This window comes from Salvelinus namaycush, chromosome 25, assembly GCF_016432855.1.
Source record: "Salvelinus namaycush isolate Seneca chromosome 25, SaNama_1.0, whole genome shotgun sequence".
In the NCBI taxonomy this organism is placed as follows: domain Eukaryota; kingdom Metazoa; phylum Chordata; class Actinopteri; order Salmoniformes; family Salmonidae; genus Salvelinus; species Salvelinus namaycush.
Window position 1 is genome coordinate 12,356,121 of NC_052331.1, and position 19,923 is coordinate 12,376,043.

Consider the following 19,923-nt stretch of genomic DNA (forward strand, 5'->3'; position numbering starts at 1 on the left):
AATTAAAAAAAAAAATATATATATAAATTAATTTAATATACACCATCACAGTAAGTCCATTATTTATATTAGGAAAGTCTAAAACATTAGGATATGAATGAAATGTATTTCAGAAGAACAGAATGAGTTGGTCTACTGTATGTTATCTGGCTATGTGCCATGCCATAGGCTATAGGTGTGTTCATTTAGCAGACAGGATATGCTTATAAGTACAGTATCATTATTTATATTAGATTTTAGAGTAAGAAGAATATAATTTAAATTAGCTGAATAAAATGAATATCTTTTTCCCATTTCGGAGCCAGCCATTTCATATACGCACTATGTTGAGCGTAGGAGTGGTCATTTGAAACGGGTCCTATACGCTAGATTGAGTTATTTGGCAACTTTAGCTGTAAAAGATACAGACCTTAGAATGTCTTAGAAATCAAAACATATATGGGCTGCATGATGATATGGGGGGAAAAGTCTCGGGCTGAAAAAAAGGTTTCATATTTTTATCCATCAGACTATTTTCAATTTGATCTTGTCTTAATGTTACATTAGTTTAGATTTAGTTTGGTCCATTAATCAAATGTGCAGGAATAGCAATTGGAGGACGCTTTCCCAACTGTTCATTTTTGCTGGGTAGGCTACTCTGGTTGTTTCACTCTATGCAGCAACCACTGTTCTGAGGAGCATGCAGCCAGGTGATTTTCCGCCTAAACTCTTTATGCCATGGGCTCTCCAACCCGGTTCCTGCAGCTACCCAGTGCTTAATTTGGGAAACCTGTTCGGGAACATCGATAGTAACATGTTTTCACAACAAAACATGTTTCATTCAACTCTTAACAGCCTCTATCTCTGCGCACTCTAGAAAGGAATAAAGGGGAAAGGGGAGGAGATAGGGGAGGAGATGGAAATGCACGGTGGTGAGATTCTGTAGCTTAAGGTAATGTCAGCTTAATTTTGAAAATATGAAAATGCCCTATTACGAGGCTATTCAAAATCCTATAGAAATTCACTATAATTGTAGGCAAACTCTGTTAGCCGCCCTGCACAATCAAGAAACCAATATAATTTTATACCTTTATTTAACTAGGCAAGTCAGTTAAGGACATTCTTATTTACAATGATGGTCTCGGAACAGTGGGTTAACTGCCTTCAGGGCCACAACGACAGGTTTTTACCTTGTCAGATCGGGGATTCGATCTAGCAACCTTTCGGTTACTGGCTCAACGCTCTAACCACTAGGCTACATACCACCCCATTGCCTCGGTCTATACATTCTCTCCCAGACTCATAGATAGAAAGTTTGGAGCGTAGCATAAGGTAACCAGTCCATCCAGTATGCATAATAATACACTCCACACTCAAAGGCCATTACTAAAAATGTTTAATTGGGAGGATAGGCTACACCAAATGTACCAAATACTTCTTAAATAAAAAATTGTGTCGTGTGTAATATGCAGTAGGCTATGTATTGTATAACGGCACAATCATAATTTAAATTCAGTTTTTTGGGGGGGCTTGGGCTCATTATGCCTGTGTAAACTCTAATATGCCTATGTTTTTTTTTCTTATCTTCAGCGTAGAAAGCCTTGTCCATTTAGGCTTTTAAAACAACATCCACAATGACCATGTTTTCCACTCAGTTTCAACCTGTTGAACTACTTAATTCAAATTGATCAATCAGTGAGGTGTGCTTTTAAAAAAAAAGAAAGATACTGTTTTCATGATTAGTGTTTGTGGTTTTAGATTGTATTTGCATTGATGTTAGATGGACAATGGAGCCCTGAGTACCAGGCCATCAGCGACCTGATGGAGGGACAATGGAGCCCTGAGTACCAGGCCATCAGCGACCTGATGGAGGGACAATGGAGCCCTGAGTACCAGGCCATCAGTGACCTGATGATCATTAGTGAGTTGGGTACCACCAATGCATGTTCAGAGTGCATAAATGGAGATTACTGTGACTCAACATTAACGTGGAATTTTCCTGCAGTCATGACTGAGTGGCGGTAATACGGTCAAAGCAACAGCCCTAGGCTACATGCATAATATGCATAACTGTAGTTTTTGTGTGTTCTAAATGGCTTAAATCTGGGAAAAAATGTATGCTCACGTTCAATGAATATTAGGGAGAGCAACACTATCCCCATGTGTTTCAATGCAAACCGGGCTTAATAGGAGCATACCGGGCTTAATGGTGAAAAAAACAGAATAGCAGTCTACTCATAAAATATGATGCAAAGTTAGTATTGAACAATATTTTATTTATTTATTGCCATTGACATTTTGCGTAGAGTGCTTTTTGTGCTACTAAACCCTTTAAGCCCACTTGAGAGATGTCATATTTACACAATGTACAATGCTAGGTTAGTTTTAACAAAAACGCATTGAAACATGAGCTGTGAAAGATGATTTCAAGCAATCTTTTTGTAGTTCAAGTTATGTTGCTACAGTGTGACATGCAGGCACAATTGCTAGCATGAAAAACCCATATTTCTTAATTGGCAAGAAAGTGATTAATTCTCATGGAATATGCTAAGCATTGGGAAAGTATTCAGGTCCCTTCCCTTTTTCCACATTTTGTTACATTACAGCCTGATTCTAATATTGATTAAATATATGTTTTTCCTCATCAATCTACACACAATACCCGATAATGGCAAAATTGATATTTTATTTTTGCTCAACTTGAATGACCTAATAAAATCACCTGTGGGCCGCCAGCTGGGGAACACTGCCCTAGTTGATCCTGCCATGCGTTTCTCGGTGCGAACAAAAAAAACATGCATACATTCAAACTGCGAGCTGCTTTATTAGTGTGCACATTATGTGCAGAAACATGGAAAAAATACAGTGGTAGGTCTGTTAAGTTGACCATATTACCACCACGCTGGCGGTCACAAGTCATGACCGCAGTTAAATTCCATGTGACCTTTTAGTCATGGTAACTAGGCTTCTCCAAAACTGCTCTGATGCTGCTGATGGTCATTAGAAGCCTACCAAACATGATAACGGCCAGTCGCTAATAGCCTGGTACTCGGCACTCTATTGTCCCTCTAATCACTCTGACATCAATGCAAATGCCTAGGACCCTTGGAACAGCTTTAGAGAGCAGATAGCGTACAGAGCCTAGTGACGGGTGTTCTTATAAGCCCAGTCATTGTGCAATCGCACATGAAATGAGTTTTGACTACCCACTATTTAAAAGAGGATCCCAGCTTTCCCCTGCTGCTATATTTATTGCTCAGTTCTTAAAATGAAGCGCATTAATCCGCTTTACAACCTGGCATACAAGGGCGGCGTGTGAGTTTCAAGTTTGGGGAAGTACATTTTCACCATTTAAAAAAATGCACATTTCTTTATAATAAAAAAAAACATTCTATGCATCATAAGTCTGCATTTGCCTTGTAGCGTTGTATTCATAATGTGATGAGTAGATTGGATAGTCATTTAGGCTAATAATATAACTCACTGTTCAATGCATGGCTGAGTGTGTGTAGGCCTAGGCTATATCAGATACGTTTCTTTCTTTGCATGGGAAAGAATGGGGCCTTTTTTATAAACACATTTCATGCAATTCTACTACACTTTATGACTGGAGACATTAGCAGAATATATTTTTATACGACTAATTACAGGGTAGCCTAATCTGCTGACACTGACAGACACACAGATCAGTGAGAACGACATTGTCCATATAGGCCTTTTGAGAAGGGGGGAGACAGAATATGAAGTCAATCTAAAAATCCTTGAAATTGTTGCATGTTGTGTTTTTAAAATATTTTTGTTCAGTGTAGATGAGTTTGTTGCAGACAGGCCGATAGAGAGATGAATGCGATATACAAGAACATTAAGAAACTGCAATGCATAACCGATGTGATTAATAGGATATTTGTTTCTGGCAGGATATTCTTTACCGGCTATATATTTGTTGGTTTTATGTAGGATATTTGTACCTAGTTGGTAATTAAGCTACTTGCATTGGTGTGTGTGTGTATATATGTATATTCTCTGCTTTCTGCGCTAAGTTCTTTTAGTTGCTAATTTCTCACGGTGTATCATACAATGTGTATTTTGCAGAGTTAGGCGCTCTTGCATTAGATTAGTTTAAACTATTACATTTGTATCATTTTCATTTGGATTTAAATAGGATTTAGATAGGAAGGCATTATTTAAATTAAACTGTTCCAAGAAAAGTTGCGAATGAAAAGCATAACTGACACACAGATCGGTAGAAATGTTAAGGTAAATTGTGAAGAGTTAGTCCACATGGAAAAAGGTTGCCGACCCTTTACTAATTCTTGTGAAGAAGTGTATCAGTAAACTGTATTCTGTAATTTAGTTACGAAACAATAGAAATGCAATTGTGTATTGCTGCTGTTTGTCTGATATCCAGCAGTCCATGATCAGCGCTGTTGACCATTAGAGCATTTTGTAGAGAAAAGGGAGTAAGGCATACTATTTAGGCTTGGAATGACATGTGGTCCATTGTTTACCTTGTTACCTGGCAATGACCACATGGGTGTTTTTAAAAGAGCTGCCAGTTAAGGTGAGCTCATGAATATAAGCTCCCCGCCCACTCAGCCTGTTCTTTAAGACTTCCTGATCGAGATGTGAGAAGTAAAAATGTCTTCAATTTTGAACATTTTACTAGTTAAACAATATTATGGGTGATGTTTTGGTGATTCAAAGGCTATTTTTACATTGGAAATAGGATTACTGTGCGTGACCTTAAAAGCATCAGACAAGCTCAGTGCATCTAAACTCAGCAAAAAAAGAAATGTCCCTTTTTCAGGACCCTGTCTTTCAAAGATAATTTGTAAAAATTCTAATAACTTCATAGATCTTCATTGTACAGGGTTTTAACACTGTTTCCCATGCTTGTTCAATGAACCATAAACAATTAATGAACATGCACCAGTGGAACGGTCATTAAGACACTAACAGCTTAGACGGTAGGCAATTAAGGTCACAGTTATGAAAACTTAGGACACTAAAGAGGCATGAGGACTGCAGATGTGGCCAGGGCAATAAAATGTCCATACTGTGAGACGTCTAAGACAGCGCTACAGGGAGACAAGACAGAAAGCTGATCGTCCTCGCAGTGGCAGACCACATGTAACAACACCTGCACAGGATCGGTACATCCGAACATCACACCTGTGGGACAGGTACAGGATGGCAACAACAACTGCCCGAGTTACACCAGAAACGCACAATCCCTCCATCAGTGCTCAGACTGTCCGCAATAGGCTGAGAGAGGCTGGACTGAGGGCTTGTAGGCCTGTTGTAAGGCAGGTCCTCACCAGACATCACCGGCAACAACGTCGCCTATGGGCACAAACCCACCGTTGCTGGACCAGACAGGACTGGCAAAAAGTGCTCTTCACTGACGAGTCGCGGTTCTGTCTCACCAGAGGTGATGGTCGGATTTGCGTTTATCGTTGAAGGAATGATCACTACACCGAGGCCTGTACTCTGGATCCGGATCGAGGTGGAGGGTCCGTCATGGTCTGGGGTGGTGTATGACAGCATCATCGGACTGAGCTTGTTGTCATTGCAGGCAATCTCAACACTGTGCGTTACAGGGAAGACATCCTCCTCCCTCATGTGGTACCCTTCCTGCAGACTCATCTTGACATGACCCTCCAGCTTGACAATGCCACCAGCCATACTGCTCGTTCTGTGCGTGATTTCGTGCAAGACAGGAATGTCAGTGTTCTGCCATGGCCAGCGAAGAGCCCGGATCTCAATCCAATTGAGCACGTCTGGGACCTGTTGGATCGGAAGGTGAGGGCTAAGGCCATTCCCCCCCAGAAATGTCAGAGAACTTGCAGGTGCCTTGGTGGAAGAGTGGGGTAACATCTCACAGCAAGAACTGGCAAATCTGGTGCAGTCCATGAGGTGGAGATGCACTGCAGTACTTAATGCAGCTGGTGGCCACACCAGATACTGACTGTTACTTTTGATTTTGACCCCCCCCCCCCTTTGTTCAGGGACACATTATTCCATTTCTGTTAGTCACATGTCTGTGGAACTTGTTCAGTTTATGCCTCAGTTGTTGAATCTTATGTTCATACAAATATTACACATGTTTAGTTTGCTGAAAATAAACGCAGTTGACAGTGAGAGGACGTTTCTTTTTTTGCTGAGTTTAGTTGATTTTAATACAACACAGGGTGTGTCTATATATGTAAAAATACACGTTTAAGAATTGACATTGATTGGTCGAAAGAACAGGTGCTTCCTGGTCGACCATGATTTTGTTTTGTCAGGGACAGCCCTAGCTAGAATGCAGACTAAAAAGGATGCAGATCCAGGCCCTTTACTAGATAGGCAACCCAACCCACAGTCCTCTCCTCCTCCCTTGATTTATTTCATTTAACATCATTGCCTCCTGTTTTTTTTTGTTCTTTTAATGTTTTCCTCTTTACTGTTCTTTTTATTTGTATCCCACAAACCAAGGAATCCCATCTGCCTGCCCTGGCTGTACTGTCTGTGTGCTTCAGTAGAGCCAGCTAGCTGAAGTGAGCTGCAGCTCTACCAGCCTCAGGACAATGTTTAATACATTGTTTAGTTGGGCCAGGTTAGCTCTGGGTTGAGGTCAGGATCCTGCCAAGGCAAGGCAGGCAGCCACGGTTGAGTTTGCTTTGCCTTGAGAATCTTAGAATCAGTACTAAGGAACTTGTGAGCAGTGCTCCTCTCTCTGTTGGAATAACTCAATTATATTTTGATGTGAAAGCCTTTGACAGCCAGTACGACTCACTGGGGCCTCATAAGGAAATGGAATGCCCCGGTTCGCCATGCCTGGGTTCACTGTCATTGCCATTTATACACAATGCTTGTTAGATATGCGGTCTTTCTAGGTAAGTGTGATTTCCTGTCAGTACTGTATGTGAAGACTCTTTCTGTTAAGGCATTGAGGACAAACTCACCTCTAGTATGGCTCTTGTTGGTTGGCAAGCATTTGCCCAATGTTCTGGCCTACAGTTGAAGTCGGAAGTTTACATACTTAGGTTGGAGTCATTAAAACTCATTTTTCAACCACTCCACAAATTTCTTGTTAACAAACTATAGTTTTGGCAAGTCGGTTAGGACATCTACTTTGTGCATGACACAAGTAATTTTACAACAATTGTTTAGAGACAGATTATTTCACTTATAATTCACTGTATCACAATTCCAGTGGGTCAGAAGTTTAAATACGCTAAGTTGACTGTGCCTTTAAACAGCTTGGAAAATTCCAGAAAATGATGTTATGGCTTTAGAAGCTTCTGATAGGCTAATTGACATCATTTGAGTCAATTGGAGGTGTACCTGTGGATGTATTTCAAGGCCTACCTTCAAACTCAGTCAGTGCCTCTTTGCTTGACCATGGGAAAATCAAAAGAAATCAGCCAAGACCTCAGAAAACAATTGTAGACCTCCACAAGTGTGGTTCATGCTTGGGAGCAATTTCCAAACGCCTGAAGGTACCACGTTCATCTGTACAAACAATAGTCCGCAAGTATAAACACCATGGGACCACGCAACATACTTTGGTGTGAAAGGTGCAAATCAATCCCAGAACAACAGCAAAGGACCTTGTGAAGATGGTACAAAGGTATCTATATCCACAGTAAAACGAGTCCTATATCGACATAACCTGAAAGGCCGCTCAGCAAGGAAGAAGCCACTGCTCCAAAACCGCCGTAAAAAAGACTACGGTTTGCAATTGCACATAGGGACAAAGATCGTACTTTTAGGAGAAATGTCTTCTGGTCTGATGAAACAAAAATAGAACTGTTTGGCCATAATGACCATCATTATGTTTGGAGGAACAAGGGGGAGGCTTGCAAGCCGAAGAACACCATCCCAACCGTAAAGCACGGGGGTGGCAGCATCATGTTGTGGGGGTGCTTTGCTGCATGAGGGACTGGTGCACTTCACAAAATAGATGGCATCATGAGGAAGAGAAAAGATGTGTATATATTGAAGCAAGATCTCAAGACATCAGTCAGGAAGTCAAAGCTTGGTCGCAAATGGGTCTTCCAAATGAACAATGACCCCAAGCATACTTCCAAAGTTGTGGCAAAATGGCTTAAGGACAAAAAAGTCAAGGTATTGGAGTGGCCATCACAAAGACCTCAATCCTATAGAAAATGTGTGGGTAGAACTGAAAAAGCGTGTGCGAGCAAGGAGGCCTACAAACCTGACTCAGTTACACCAGCTCTGTTAGGAGGAATGGGCCAAAATTCACCCAACTTATTGTGGGAAGCTTGTGGAAGGCTAACCAAAACGTTTGACCCAAGTTAAACAATTTAAAGACAATGCTTCCAAATACTAATTGAGTGTGTGTAAACTTCTGACCCACTGGGAATGTGATGAAATAAAACATTCTCTACTATTATTACGACATTTCACAATCTTAAAATGAAGTGGTGATCCTAACTGACCTAAGATTTTACTCTGATTTAAATGTCAGGAATTGTATAAACCTGAGTTTAAATGTATTTGGCTAAGGTGTATGTAAACTTCTGACTTCAACTGTACATCCCTGCATACAGGGAATTTTCCTATTCATTCCCACTATTTGTATTTTCCCACATTGACAATGCATTGCAGAAGAAGTATGCAAAAAAGGCATTTAATATATTTTAATTAATTTGATCGGCCAAGGCTTTAGCAAGCAAAGTTTGTAGAAGTTGCTGACTGAGAGAGCCCGCCATTGGCACGGTTTGGTTTTAGTTGTCCTTTTTGATACACCAAATGCATTTTGCATCTGTATTGCTAATGTGTGTGTGTGTGACATCTTTTAGGTGGCAAAGGGAAATGAGAGATAAGGCTACAATTAGACCTCTGTGCCTGGCCTGTCCACAGTGCCCAGCGTTGGCATGTAGAGAAGGAAGATGTGGTTGAGTCGCCCATGGAAACTAACTCCAACTGAAATGTCTGCCGAAGAAAATAGGTGGTCTGACTAAATGTAGATTTTTACTCCCTTTCAGCATAATATAAATAATTGCCATGTTATGTCAACCACATATTTTATTTGGTATAGTCATGCACTTATGAATGTCCTTTTCATCAATAGTAGTGTGCTTTTTGTGTTATTATTTAACAATCTTAGGGATGGATGTCACCCTTCCCTGCAGCATCAGCAGAATGCAGGAGAAATACAGAGTTGGCAGGATGCAATGCATTGCTCTCCTCTGTCTGCTTTTCTAGACATTTTCCCCAAACTGCCATATGTGAATGGTAGTGGTTTTATTTTCTTCAGTGTGTGGAGTGAAGCAAACTGTAGCCTATGGACTAGAGTCATATACATGACTCTGGCTATAGACCTAGGCTTACTTTTTACATAGGCTTAGTCTGAAGAGTTAGGCTTAGCCCAGTATACAATTGATCTGTTTTTACCATGGTCTGAATCTGTCAAGCAACAGTGCTATACAGAGCAGTTATTTGGCCTAGATCCTTCGTATGCTGGGAATCTCAAATATTAACAGCTGGCCATATTGCATTAGTCATTACTTCCGTTTGTTATGCATTTATTGATGGTCGCTGCACGATTCACCTCCTGTGCCTGGAAAGCAGATAGACTGCACACCTCTGGTGCTCTGTAATACCCTTCTCACACTACTGAGATGAGCTGAGCCAAGCTGTACTATGCTGGTCTGGTTACGCATCTATCATAATGGCTGGAATTGAGATAGAAAGGACAGTCTGACACACAAACTCTGAAAGCACACTGTATGATTCCAGTCGACGTAATGGCATTTAAAAAGTGTAAAGAAAAGCAATCCGTACGGTCCGGGTTGGCATGATGGTGTGAAAGGTGTCAATCAGTGCATTGGTGGCAGAGGCTTTTTGGCCCTGTGTTCCTGTCTTCTCCATGTAGCCAGACAGACAGGAGAGATGGATAAACTCAGGTCAATCCCTGCCCGTGCCCTGCTCAACACTGGTTGCCTGGTGGATAGCTTTCTGCACAGGATTTGAAACCAGAGCCTTCATTATTCGGTAGGTCTAGTAAAGTCACTGTGGTTTACACAGCTACCGGTTTTCTCAGACCAGCAGCTGTGACCTTTTGCCCATGAAAAGACGTTTCACGCATCACTGTTTGGTGCATGGATGACCTGGGTTCCATCTCCTTCCTCCACAATGCATACTTGGGCTTATGTCTTGGGTTGCTGTATCTGAAGACAATGCATATACACTTAGGCTAATATGTCTTTGTTCTGAGTTAATATTATACTGAACAAAAATATAAACACAACATGTACATTTCAGATGTAGCTGGTAAATTCGCTCAGAATATGGCTGGTGTCAGCTTAACCAGCTCTGCTAGGGTGAGTAAAATGGTCAGAGTGAGCTGTTCCCTAATTTGTGTCTGGAAGGAGCTAGCCAACGTTAGCCAGTTAGTCTGGGTGCTTGACTGCGTCCAGTGTGCGCGCGGAACACTCCGAGACAGTAAATTCAGAGCGTTACGAACGGACAATCTGACAACCTCTGAGTTTACAAACCCCAAGAGCATACTGGCACTCCAGATTACGAACACACCCGTAGTATAAACCACCCTTTAGTCTTGAAATCCTTGGTTGTTTAGTACATAGCCCCACAGTGAATCCTTAAAGAGATGGGTGGGGCTGAAGCTTAAAAGGGTTTGTATGTTGCTGAATGGATGTAGACAAAGCTCTCTAGTAGGTACCAAAACATTCAAGATTCATTTTCTCAAAAGTGAGGTTACAAGTTTATCAACCTTCAAAGCAGAATAACTTTCCCATTGTTCCTCAACCGTAGTGTATGATATACCATTTCTAGCTCTGAGTCTCTACTTTTATCCAATGTAAAAAATAACATTTCACATTTTGCTACATAAGACTGAATAGAGCCAGTCGGTCACATTTTATTGATGGCAATTTGAATGCACAGAGATACCATGACGAGATTCTGAGTCCTATTGTCGTGCCATTCATCCGCCGGCATCACCTCATGTTTCATGATAATGCACGGCCCCACGTCTCAAGGATCTGTACACAATTCCTGGAAGCTGAACATGTCCCAGTTCTTCTATGGCCTGCATGCTCACCAGACATGTCACCCCTTGAACACGCTGTCGTACACATCGATACAGATTACCCGCCAATATCCAGAAACTTCGCACAGCCATTAAAGAGAAGTGGGACAACATTTCACAGGGCACAATTAACAGTCTGATCAACTCAATTTGAAGGAGATGTCGCACTGCATGAGGCAAATGGGGGTTACATCAGATAGTGACTGGTTTTCTGATCCACGCCCCTACTTGTTTTTTGTGACCAACAGATGCATACCTGTATTCCCAGTCATGTGAAATCCATAGATTAGGGCCTAATCAACTGAAATAGTTGCATGTTGCGTTTTAATATTTTTGTTCAGTGTATCATTATTAGGCCTATATTATTAGGCCTATATTAGACATGTTATGTTTTATAATATTATTTTTAGGCTACTTTTATAAGCCTATTATTCATTATATACTCATACCATAATCAGGGGAGTGTTGAGCGAGTCCGACAACAAATCTGTGTTTTTAAATTGAAAGTCAAGGGTGTTCTTGGGGACCTTCAATGCTGCAGAACTGTTTTTGGTACGCTTCCCCAGATCTGTGCCTCGACACAATCCTGTCTCGGAGCTCTACGGGCAATTCCTTTGACCTCATGGCTTGGTTTTTGCTCTGACATGCATTGTCAACTGTGGGACCTTATATAGACAGGTGTGTGCCTTTCCAAATCATGTCCAATCAATTGAATGTACCACAGGTGGACTCCAATCAAGTTGTAGAAACATCTCAAGGATGATCAGTTAAAACAGGATGCACTTGAGCTCAATTTCGAGTCTCATAGCAAAGGGTCATAAATACTTTTATGTAAATAATGTATTCCCGGTTAAAAAAAAATATATATATATACATTTGCAAAAAAGAAATCTAAACCTGTTTTCGCTTTGTCATTATGGGGTATTGTGTATAGATTGCAGAGTTTTTTAAATTTATTTTTAAAATACATTTTAGAATAAGGTTGTAACTTAACAAAATGTACAGTAAGTCTAGGGGTCTGAATACTTTCTGAAGGCGCTGTTATGGTGACTATATTACCGCCACACATGCGGTCACAAGTCGTGATGGCAGTCAAATTCCATGTGACCGTTTTGTCATGGTAATTAGGCTCCTCCTAGCTCTGCTGCTGATGGTCATTAGTAGCCTACCAAACTTGCTAACTGAATAATACTCTGCACTCTTATTGTCCCTCTAATCACTCTTACATCAATACAAATGTAATCGAAAATCCAATCAAACACTAAATGAGAGCTCATGTTGCACAACATTTCTATAGGGTGTGCAATTGCGTGAGAAAATAATGATGGCCTCTTAAAGAGTTTTCTATAGGCTAGGCCTACTATATTTATTTCTCAACCTCGCTAATATTAAGCACATTGCTTCTTTTTAAAACAGGAGTATAGCCCACCTGGCTGGCATGAAAATGAACCGTGGGAAAAACGTCCTCCATTCGCTATTTAAATCCATAGATGATCCCCCGCTGCCCCTTTTTCGAGACGTGCATAATAATGGTCCATTCTTCTAAATAAAATAAAAAATGTCACATTATTTACTATATGTAAAGACAAGATTAAATCAAGTATAGTGTGATGAGTGACAATATTAGCCAATCACTTGTGAATGATATATTATAATGTCCTGCTTAAGGCAAACGGTGCATGCTTTGTTTTGGGCAACACTTCATGTAATGAAGCACATTAAGCCGCTTTACAACGGGTGTAAGAGCCTGACTGGCATACATACGCAGCGCGTGAGTTTCAAGTTTGGGGAAGATCATATTCACCATAGAAATACACCTTTTATAATATGTATAACATGCATATTCGCAATTGTGGTCACTTTTGTCAATGCTGTTTTCCTGCTAATGGAAGATTTTTGCGCTTATAGCCTACTGTCTTGTGCGCATTGCAATGTTTAGAAATAGCCTTGTACTTTATCAACATTTTTAGCATAACATTCTGATCTGTTGCATCAGGCTCATTGCTTAAAACAGTTTTTTTTAAATGCTATTAGTTGAATTAATTTGGAATCTATCGCATCCCACAACTGTCCAAGAGTATATTTGGAATATTTATTTCTCGCACAGACTAGAGTAGGTCAACTTTTGTACTATGGTTATTGTAGATTGACATAAGGTAGTGCTTTTGCTGTTCGTTAGGCCTACTCATCTTGTTGTCTGCCGAAAAGTAAATGTGGACAGTTCTTCCAATATTCTCCTCAGAATTTGATAAGGACGTGCGCAGTTGCATCCCATATGTGTCTGTCTTCACTTGTAGAAGAGAAAAGACCCAATCATGTGACTGAGAGCCATGTGCGTCAGAGGTTCTTCGGCATGCAGTTGGGAGAAGGGAATTATATTCAGCCACTGGCCGCAAAAGGCATGTTTTTTTAGGGGGATTATGGCCACACAGGGATGCAGCCGGGAAATTAGAGGCTTGTTAAATGAGAGACTGATGAAGTGTGTGCAGCCTGCGCAAAAAACAAAGCAGACCGCAACTTTTTTTCAAATCATCATTAGTCACATCTTGCAGCCTTAGAATGTTTTAAAATTCAAAACATATATCCCAACATTTTTTATCACAACTAAAGTTACATAATCCTAAATTAAGCATATAGGAGTACCTATTTCTTAACTGCTCAACCACAGAATAGCTGCATGTGAACACTCCCTCAAATCGTTTGGAGAAAATATCCTTTCTATTTTATTCAGCTTTGTTCAATTGCATTCTTCATATTATAAAACAATGCCACGTAATTCTAAGCAAATCTTGTCTGCTAAATGAGCTAGTGTAGCCCACAGCCATATGGCATAGCCAGATCAGGGCCTAACATAAGGACAATGCAGAGTATGCTATTCTGTTCTTCTGAAATAGACAACATTTTCCTCATGTTTCTTTAGACCTGTCTAAAATACATAATGGATTTATTGTGATGGTGTAGGCTATATTACATGGATTTACATGGATTTATTAGACTTGTTAAAATTTAGATGTTCCAAAGGTCTGCATCTCAGTGGCTTGTAGGCTATGCGTGGAAGCCAGGAGATGCTAAATGTGTATGTTAATTAATGGTCAGTTACCTTGAGACCGGCAATTATTTTCTTGACAATCACCGGCTGACATAATTTCATGACTGCCACAGCCCTAGGTTTGCAAATATAGTTTTTCTAAAATGAAAACACATTAGTGCAACACATTTGGCAGAAAATAGCTTAATTTTCATCAGAAAATAGAAGTGCAACGTTTTTAGGCGAGCAGCCACACAAGTAAATTAGCTTACAATGAAAAAGCAATGTCTTTTTTTGCATAAACGATGCATGGCCATCATATTTCTAATGTTTATCATAGAAAGAATGGAACCAGCTACATTTCTTAATGTTTTGCTTGGCCTTAATCTTGCATTTTTCTGGAGAAAAGTAGGCTACACTGACAAGTACCGAAGAAAAGTATAGACTGATAGAATGCCCGTTCGTGAATTCTCATCCGAGTGGAGAACTGAAGTACAAAATTAGTCTGATGCCGATCAGAAATTACCATAAGGAGCGTTTTAGATATTCGTTTACAAAACGCAGCAAGATATTTCTTATGGGTTATATATTTTATATATTGTTTGAAAAACACATTTTGTGTTGTGATCCCTGCAGTTGTGATGCAGGATATCTTATTCTCACCCACTTGCCGCTCTTCCATGGTCAAGCTTAGCCCCTCGTCTATATTGCCTAAAGTGTCGTTTCCAGGCATTTTGACTCCAGCTCCCAGTCCTTGGTGATGGAGTGTGCCGTCAGTCAGCAGTCATATAGGGCGTCAGGTGCAGCTAGAGAACTCTGGGTCTTCCTTTCCTGTGGCGGTCCTCATGAGAGCCAGTTTCATCATAGCGCTTGATGGTTTTTGCGACTGCACTTGAAGAAACTTTCAAAGTTCTCAATGTTCCAGATTGACTGACCTTCATGTCTTAAGTAATGATCGACTGTCGTTTCGCTTTGCTTATTTGAGCTGTTTTAGCCATAATATGGACTTGATCTTTTTCCAAATAGCTCGATCTTCTGTATATTAAACCTACCTTGTCACAACACAACTGATTGGCTCAAACGCATTAAGAAGGAAAGAAATTCCACAAATGAACTTTAATCAAGGCACACCATTTGGTGGCCCCCTTTCACCCTATGTTGGTATCAGAAGTCTGGCACTATGGTGTGATAGAGCATCTGCTAAATGAACTAAATACAAATGTATGTAAAAAATTAACAATCGCTAAGCATGCAGAGTATTATTCTAATGATCTCTGCCCCAAAACAAAGCCAATAATGAATACCTAGTGTGTGTTGCAGATCATTTAGCTATTTTCACATGTACATTTACATTTTTGTGATTTAGCAGACACTCTTAAGGCGTCAGCATGCTTCAGTTCGGCTGGCGCCTAGCTTAATTCTTCTAACTGAACAAGTGTGCTCGCATACTCCCTTAAGACTGTCACTTGAAAAAGTGGCAATAATACTTTGTCCATTTTGAGACATTGTATCCAGTACTCACTTCCTCAATTGTCAGAATGAATCTAAAATAACTCAAGAAATCTGCTGAGGAGATCTTAGTCGAGCAATTTTACATTTGAGATGTTTGGTGCAGTATTTCTCAATTAAAAAATTTGCATTGTTATTCAAATACTTTATTGAAGATTCCGTACTGTTGACCAATCTCCGACGAAGGGGCGTAGACTTTGGCTCCGAACTTTGACTTGTCTTTAGATAAAATCTTGTGTTCCTGAACAGCCGATTTTAATAAATAAATAAATAATAATAATAAAAAATTAATATCACCGAAGTCCCCAAAAAACGGACTTGTTTCTCAAACTAGACACTAATGTACTTGTCCTCTTGCTCAGTTGTGCACCGGGGCATCCCACTCCTCTTTCTATTCTGGTTCTGTTCTGTGAAGGGAGTAGTACACAGCAATGTACGAGATCTTTAGTTTCTTGGCAATTTCTTGCATGGAATAGCCGTCATTTCTCAGAACAAGAATAGACTGACGAGTTATTTGTTCCTGGACATTTTGAGCCTGTAATCGAACCCACAAATGCTGATGCTCCAGATAACTCAACTAGTCTAAAGAAGGCCAGTTTTATTGCTTCTTTAATCAGAACAACAGTTTTCAGCTGTGACAATAATTGCAAAAGGGTTTTCTAATGATCAATTAGCCTTTTAAAATGATAAACTTGGATTAGCTAACACAACGTGCCATTGGAACACAGGAGTGGTGGTTGCTGATAATGGGCCTCTGTACGCCTATGCAGATATTCCATAAAAAATCGGCCATTTCCAGCTACAATAGTAATTTATAACATGAACAATGTCTACACTGTATTTCTGATCAATTTGATGTTATTTTAATGGACAAGAGATGTGCTTTTCTTTCATAAACAAGGACATTTCTAAGTGACCCCAAACTTTTGAACGGTAGTGTATGCATCAACTCTTCCAAACTGTTTCGGCTGGGAAGCGTGCATACGCCTTTATCCAAAGTGACTACCTATACTAAAAAAAAATATATAAACGCAGTTGCAGTTCATATAAGGAAATCAGTCAATTGAAATAAGTTCATTAGGCCCTAATCTATGGATTTTACATGACTGGGCATGGATGAAGCCATGGTTGTGCCTGGGAGGTTATGATTTCACCCCCCCACACAAAATGGCATTTTTACAGACAAATAGTCTTCAGCATTTGAGAGCGAGACGTTTTTTGTGAGTATGGAGCATTTTATTTTATTTTTTCTTCAGGTCATGAAACATGGGACAAACACTTTTTACATTTTGCGTTCATATATTTAGGGTATTTACCGTCAGTGCATTCAACTGAGGTAGATAAACATCACATTCATAGCAAATAAAATGTTCTGTAACTGTTTCTGAGAATGTTATTGCTGTTCGGGACGGCTACTTGCAAATGCAAAATGCATTTCAAAATACAAGTGTTTTGTAGTTATGATACATTGATATTTTTGCCCATTCCTGTCCGCCATCTGGAGCCATAGTTACTTAAGAGCATTCCTCTCTTCTTGTCTGAGCTGCAGCTGACTCACCATGTGGCTTTTCTTTTTGTTTCCCCATGAGGAGGGTCGGGCCTATCTGTCTGTAGTGTCATCTGTTGTTTTTTATTTCACACAGCTTGGTTGATCAAGTCATAACTAGGTAGACAAAGGTCACCGTTCTGTGCTCACATGTCACACAACAGAATGCATTACATCTATGCCCTACTCAATCAGTCCATCACACTTGACTCAAATACTTCCTTCTCACTTGTGTGGGAGCCAAGGAAAGAACCATACATGTCCTGCTGCTGTTCAATTGCATGCAGCTCAGATAACTTTTTATAGACCTAGATATCAAGGTGTGAAATAATATTAACATGGCCTTAATCTAAAAATATTTTTGCCTTAACGATTTTCTCCATGAGGCAGCTGTTCCCCAGTCAATTGAGCACACGAAAGAGTCACCGACAAAGAAGTTTGCTTCTGCTGCAGCCTTCTCTGTAAAATATAACGCTTTGCAGCAGCGATTCGGTCCTGCTACAGGCCTGGCTAAAACTGCTCTCTTTGATGTGGCCCTGCCCTCTTTGTGTGTGAGATCCTGGATTAAGGAAGATTAGGTTGGCTGGCCCGGCGGCACTTCTTCTGCTCCAGCATGGCCCGACCGACCTAGGCTCTGAGGAGGTCCCTTTTGTTCACACCTGGGTGATGAATGGGGATTAATATGTTTATTTAGGGAATCAATCATAGTGTTGGAATAAAATCATATGGATGACCTCATGTCACGAGATGTAGAGAGGACTGTTTCACTGCAGTGTTGACATTGACGTAATCTTTTTCCCATTATCTACTTCCATTCGAGTTAAGGTGCTAATTGTCTAAGCCTTGCCAAGTTGACTTAAGGTAGAAACTCGGTCAACCAGAAAGGTTTGCATTGAAGAGAGCTCCCTGACCTGTGAAATTCAGGCAATTATTACAACCCACTGTTTTATGTCATCCGATGTAGTGCTTTCTCATTCTTCAGTTTCCTCAGTTGCTTTTCTAAGGAGTGGCTGGTGTTTAGTGAAATCTCAATGCTTGTGAGTGTGATGTCCAATGCTTGTGGCTAACCTGCCCATTTTTATAATTAGTTTCTTATGAACATAGATTTGAGATCTTGCTGTAGGGGAATGAGTTGTTCAGTCAGACTGAACAGGCTTTGTCCATCTTTTTAGTTGGAGACCAAATGTAGTCAGGCGTTTGATGTCACACCATTGCTGTGATTGTGTGTAGTGCACTAACTCTATAGCTTAATGTGACTTGCAGGGCTCTACACTGACCTTTTTTTTTTACAAGGAGGATGTGTGCACTTACATTGGAAAATGTAGGCGCACATAAAGACATTTTAGAGCTCAATGAAAAATATTTTATATAATGAAGCTAGAATCCTTTCTTTTTCTAGGTGCGTTTGTGCTCCTAAATGAAAATTCCAGGTCGTACAGCAAAATATTTAGCCGCATTTGCGAGTAAAATGGTCACCACTGTAGAGCCCTGCCTTGATGCTTTTTTTTTCTATGGTCTGAAACTCCCTAAACATGGATAAAGTTGTGAAACAAAACCCTTTTCAATCTGTCATTAGATCAGCTATTAATCAGTTAAAACTAAATTGCAACCATTTAGGCTACAAATGGCACAGAAATATGATCTTTTGATTTGCTGAAAACCTTGTCCTCTGTTGGCTAAGCCAGGTTGGGGCTACTGCTTGCAGGGTTGCTTATTGTGAAGGTTTGGGTATATAGCTGGTTTATAGCCTATAGCCTCCAGGTAACACGCCATAGCTTTCTTCTACTGTAGACCAGCTAAGAGCTGGTTAGAGTATTGTAGATTAGTTGCCCTAGTTGTGGCCTTAGGCCTTGAAGACTATACATTTTATTAATGCTTCTCTTCTCTCTTCTCTAGGATGGCTTGGATGCGTTGGTGTACGACCTTGACTTTCCAGCCTTGAGGAAAAACAAAAGCATCGACAACTTTTTGAATAGATGTAAGTAACTAGCCCATACGAGGCTCTTTTCCCCATTTGTCATCCTTCCTTTGAATCTGTGACTTCCATCATGTAGTGCTTTGCAGTGTTTCCCCTACGATTTGTTTTCAGCAGTGGTGACTAAGTTAGCGTAGGTGGGGGGTGGTGGTGAGCGTGGCCAATGGCGCAATCTCCAATCAACATTTTTAGAGGCTTTCCTTCTTGGCTGCAGAGACACAATTTAGCTGTTTCAAAGAAAATTTCCTGCAAATCTACACATTTTGCCACGGGGTTGAGAGAGTGATGTTTTTAAAGCTCATTTTCTGCAATTCTACACATATTGCCATGGCTCATGCTATCTGAGTGACTCAAACATAACAACAAAATCGATGCGGACCCCATGACCATTTTAGATTCTCCCTGATTATCATTTTTTTCTCCCCAATTTCGTGATATCCAATTGGTAGTTAGTCTTGTCCCATTGCTGCAACTCCCATACAGACTCGGGAGAGGCAAAGGTCGAGGGCCGTGCGTCCTCCGAAACACGACCCCGCCAAGCCACACTGCTTCTTAACACACTGTTCGCTTAACCCGGAAGCCAACCGAAACAATGTGTCGGAGGAAACACCGTACACCTGGCAACAGTGTCAGCGTGCATGCGCCCGGCCCGCCACAGGAGTCGCTAGAGAGCGATGGGACAAGGACATCCCGGCCGGCCTAACCCTCCCCTAACCCGGCCGACATTGGGCCAATTGTGCGCCGCTTCATGGGTTGCGGCTGGCTGCAATACAGCCCGGTATTGAACCCGGGTCTGTAGTGACGCCTGCGATGCATTGCCTTAG

The 19,923-nt window shown here is 40.7% G+C and overlaps 1 protein-coding gene across 2 annotated transcripts in view; it reads left to right on the forward strand.

Moving 5' to 3' along the window:
• The window catches only part of LOC120020258 (rho-associated protein kinase 1-like), a 68,103-nt gene that overhangs the window by 15,678 nt on the left and 32,502 nt on the right, over positions 1-19,923 (forward strand). For both annotated transcript variants that reach the window (XM_038963804.1, XM_038963805.1), the window contains exon 2: positions 19,021-19,102. In XM_038963804.1, coding sequence (XP_038819732.1) covers positions 19,021-19,102 — 82 coding nt within the window. The remainder of the gene's footprint in view (positions 1-19,020; positions 19,103-19,923) is intronic.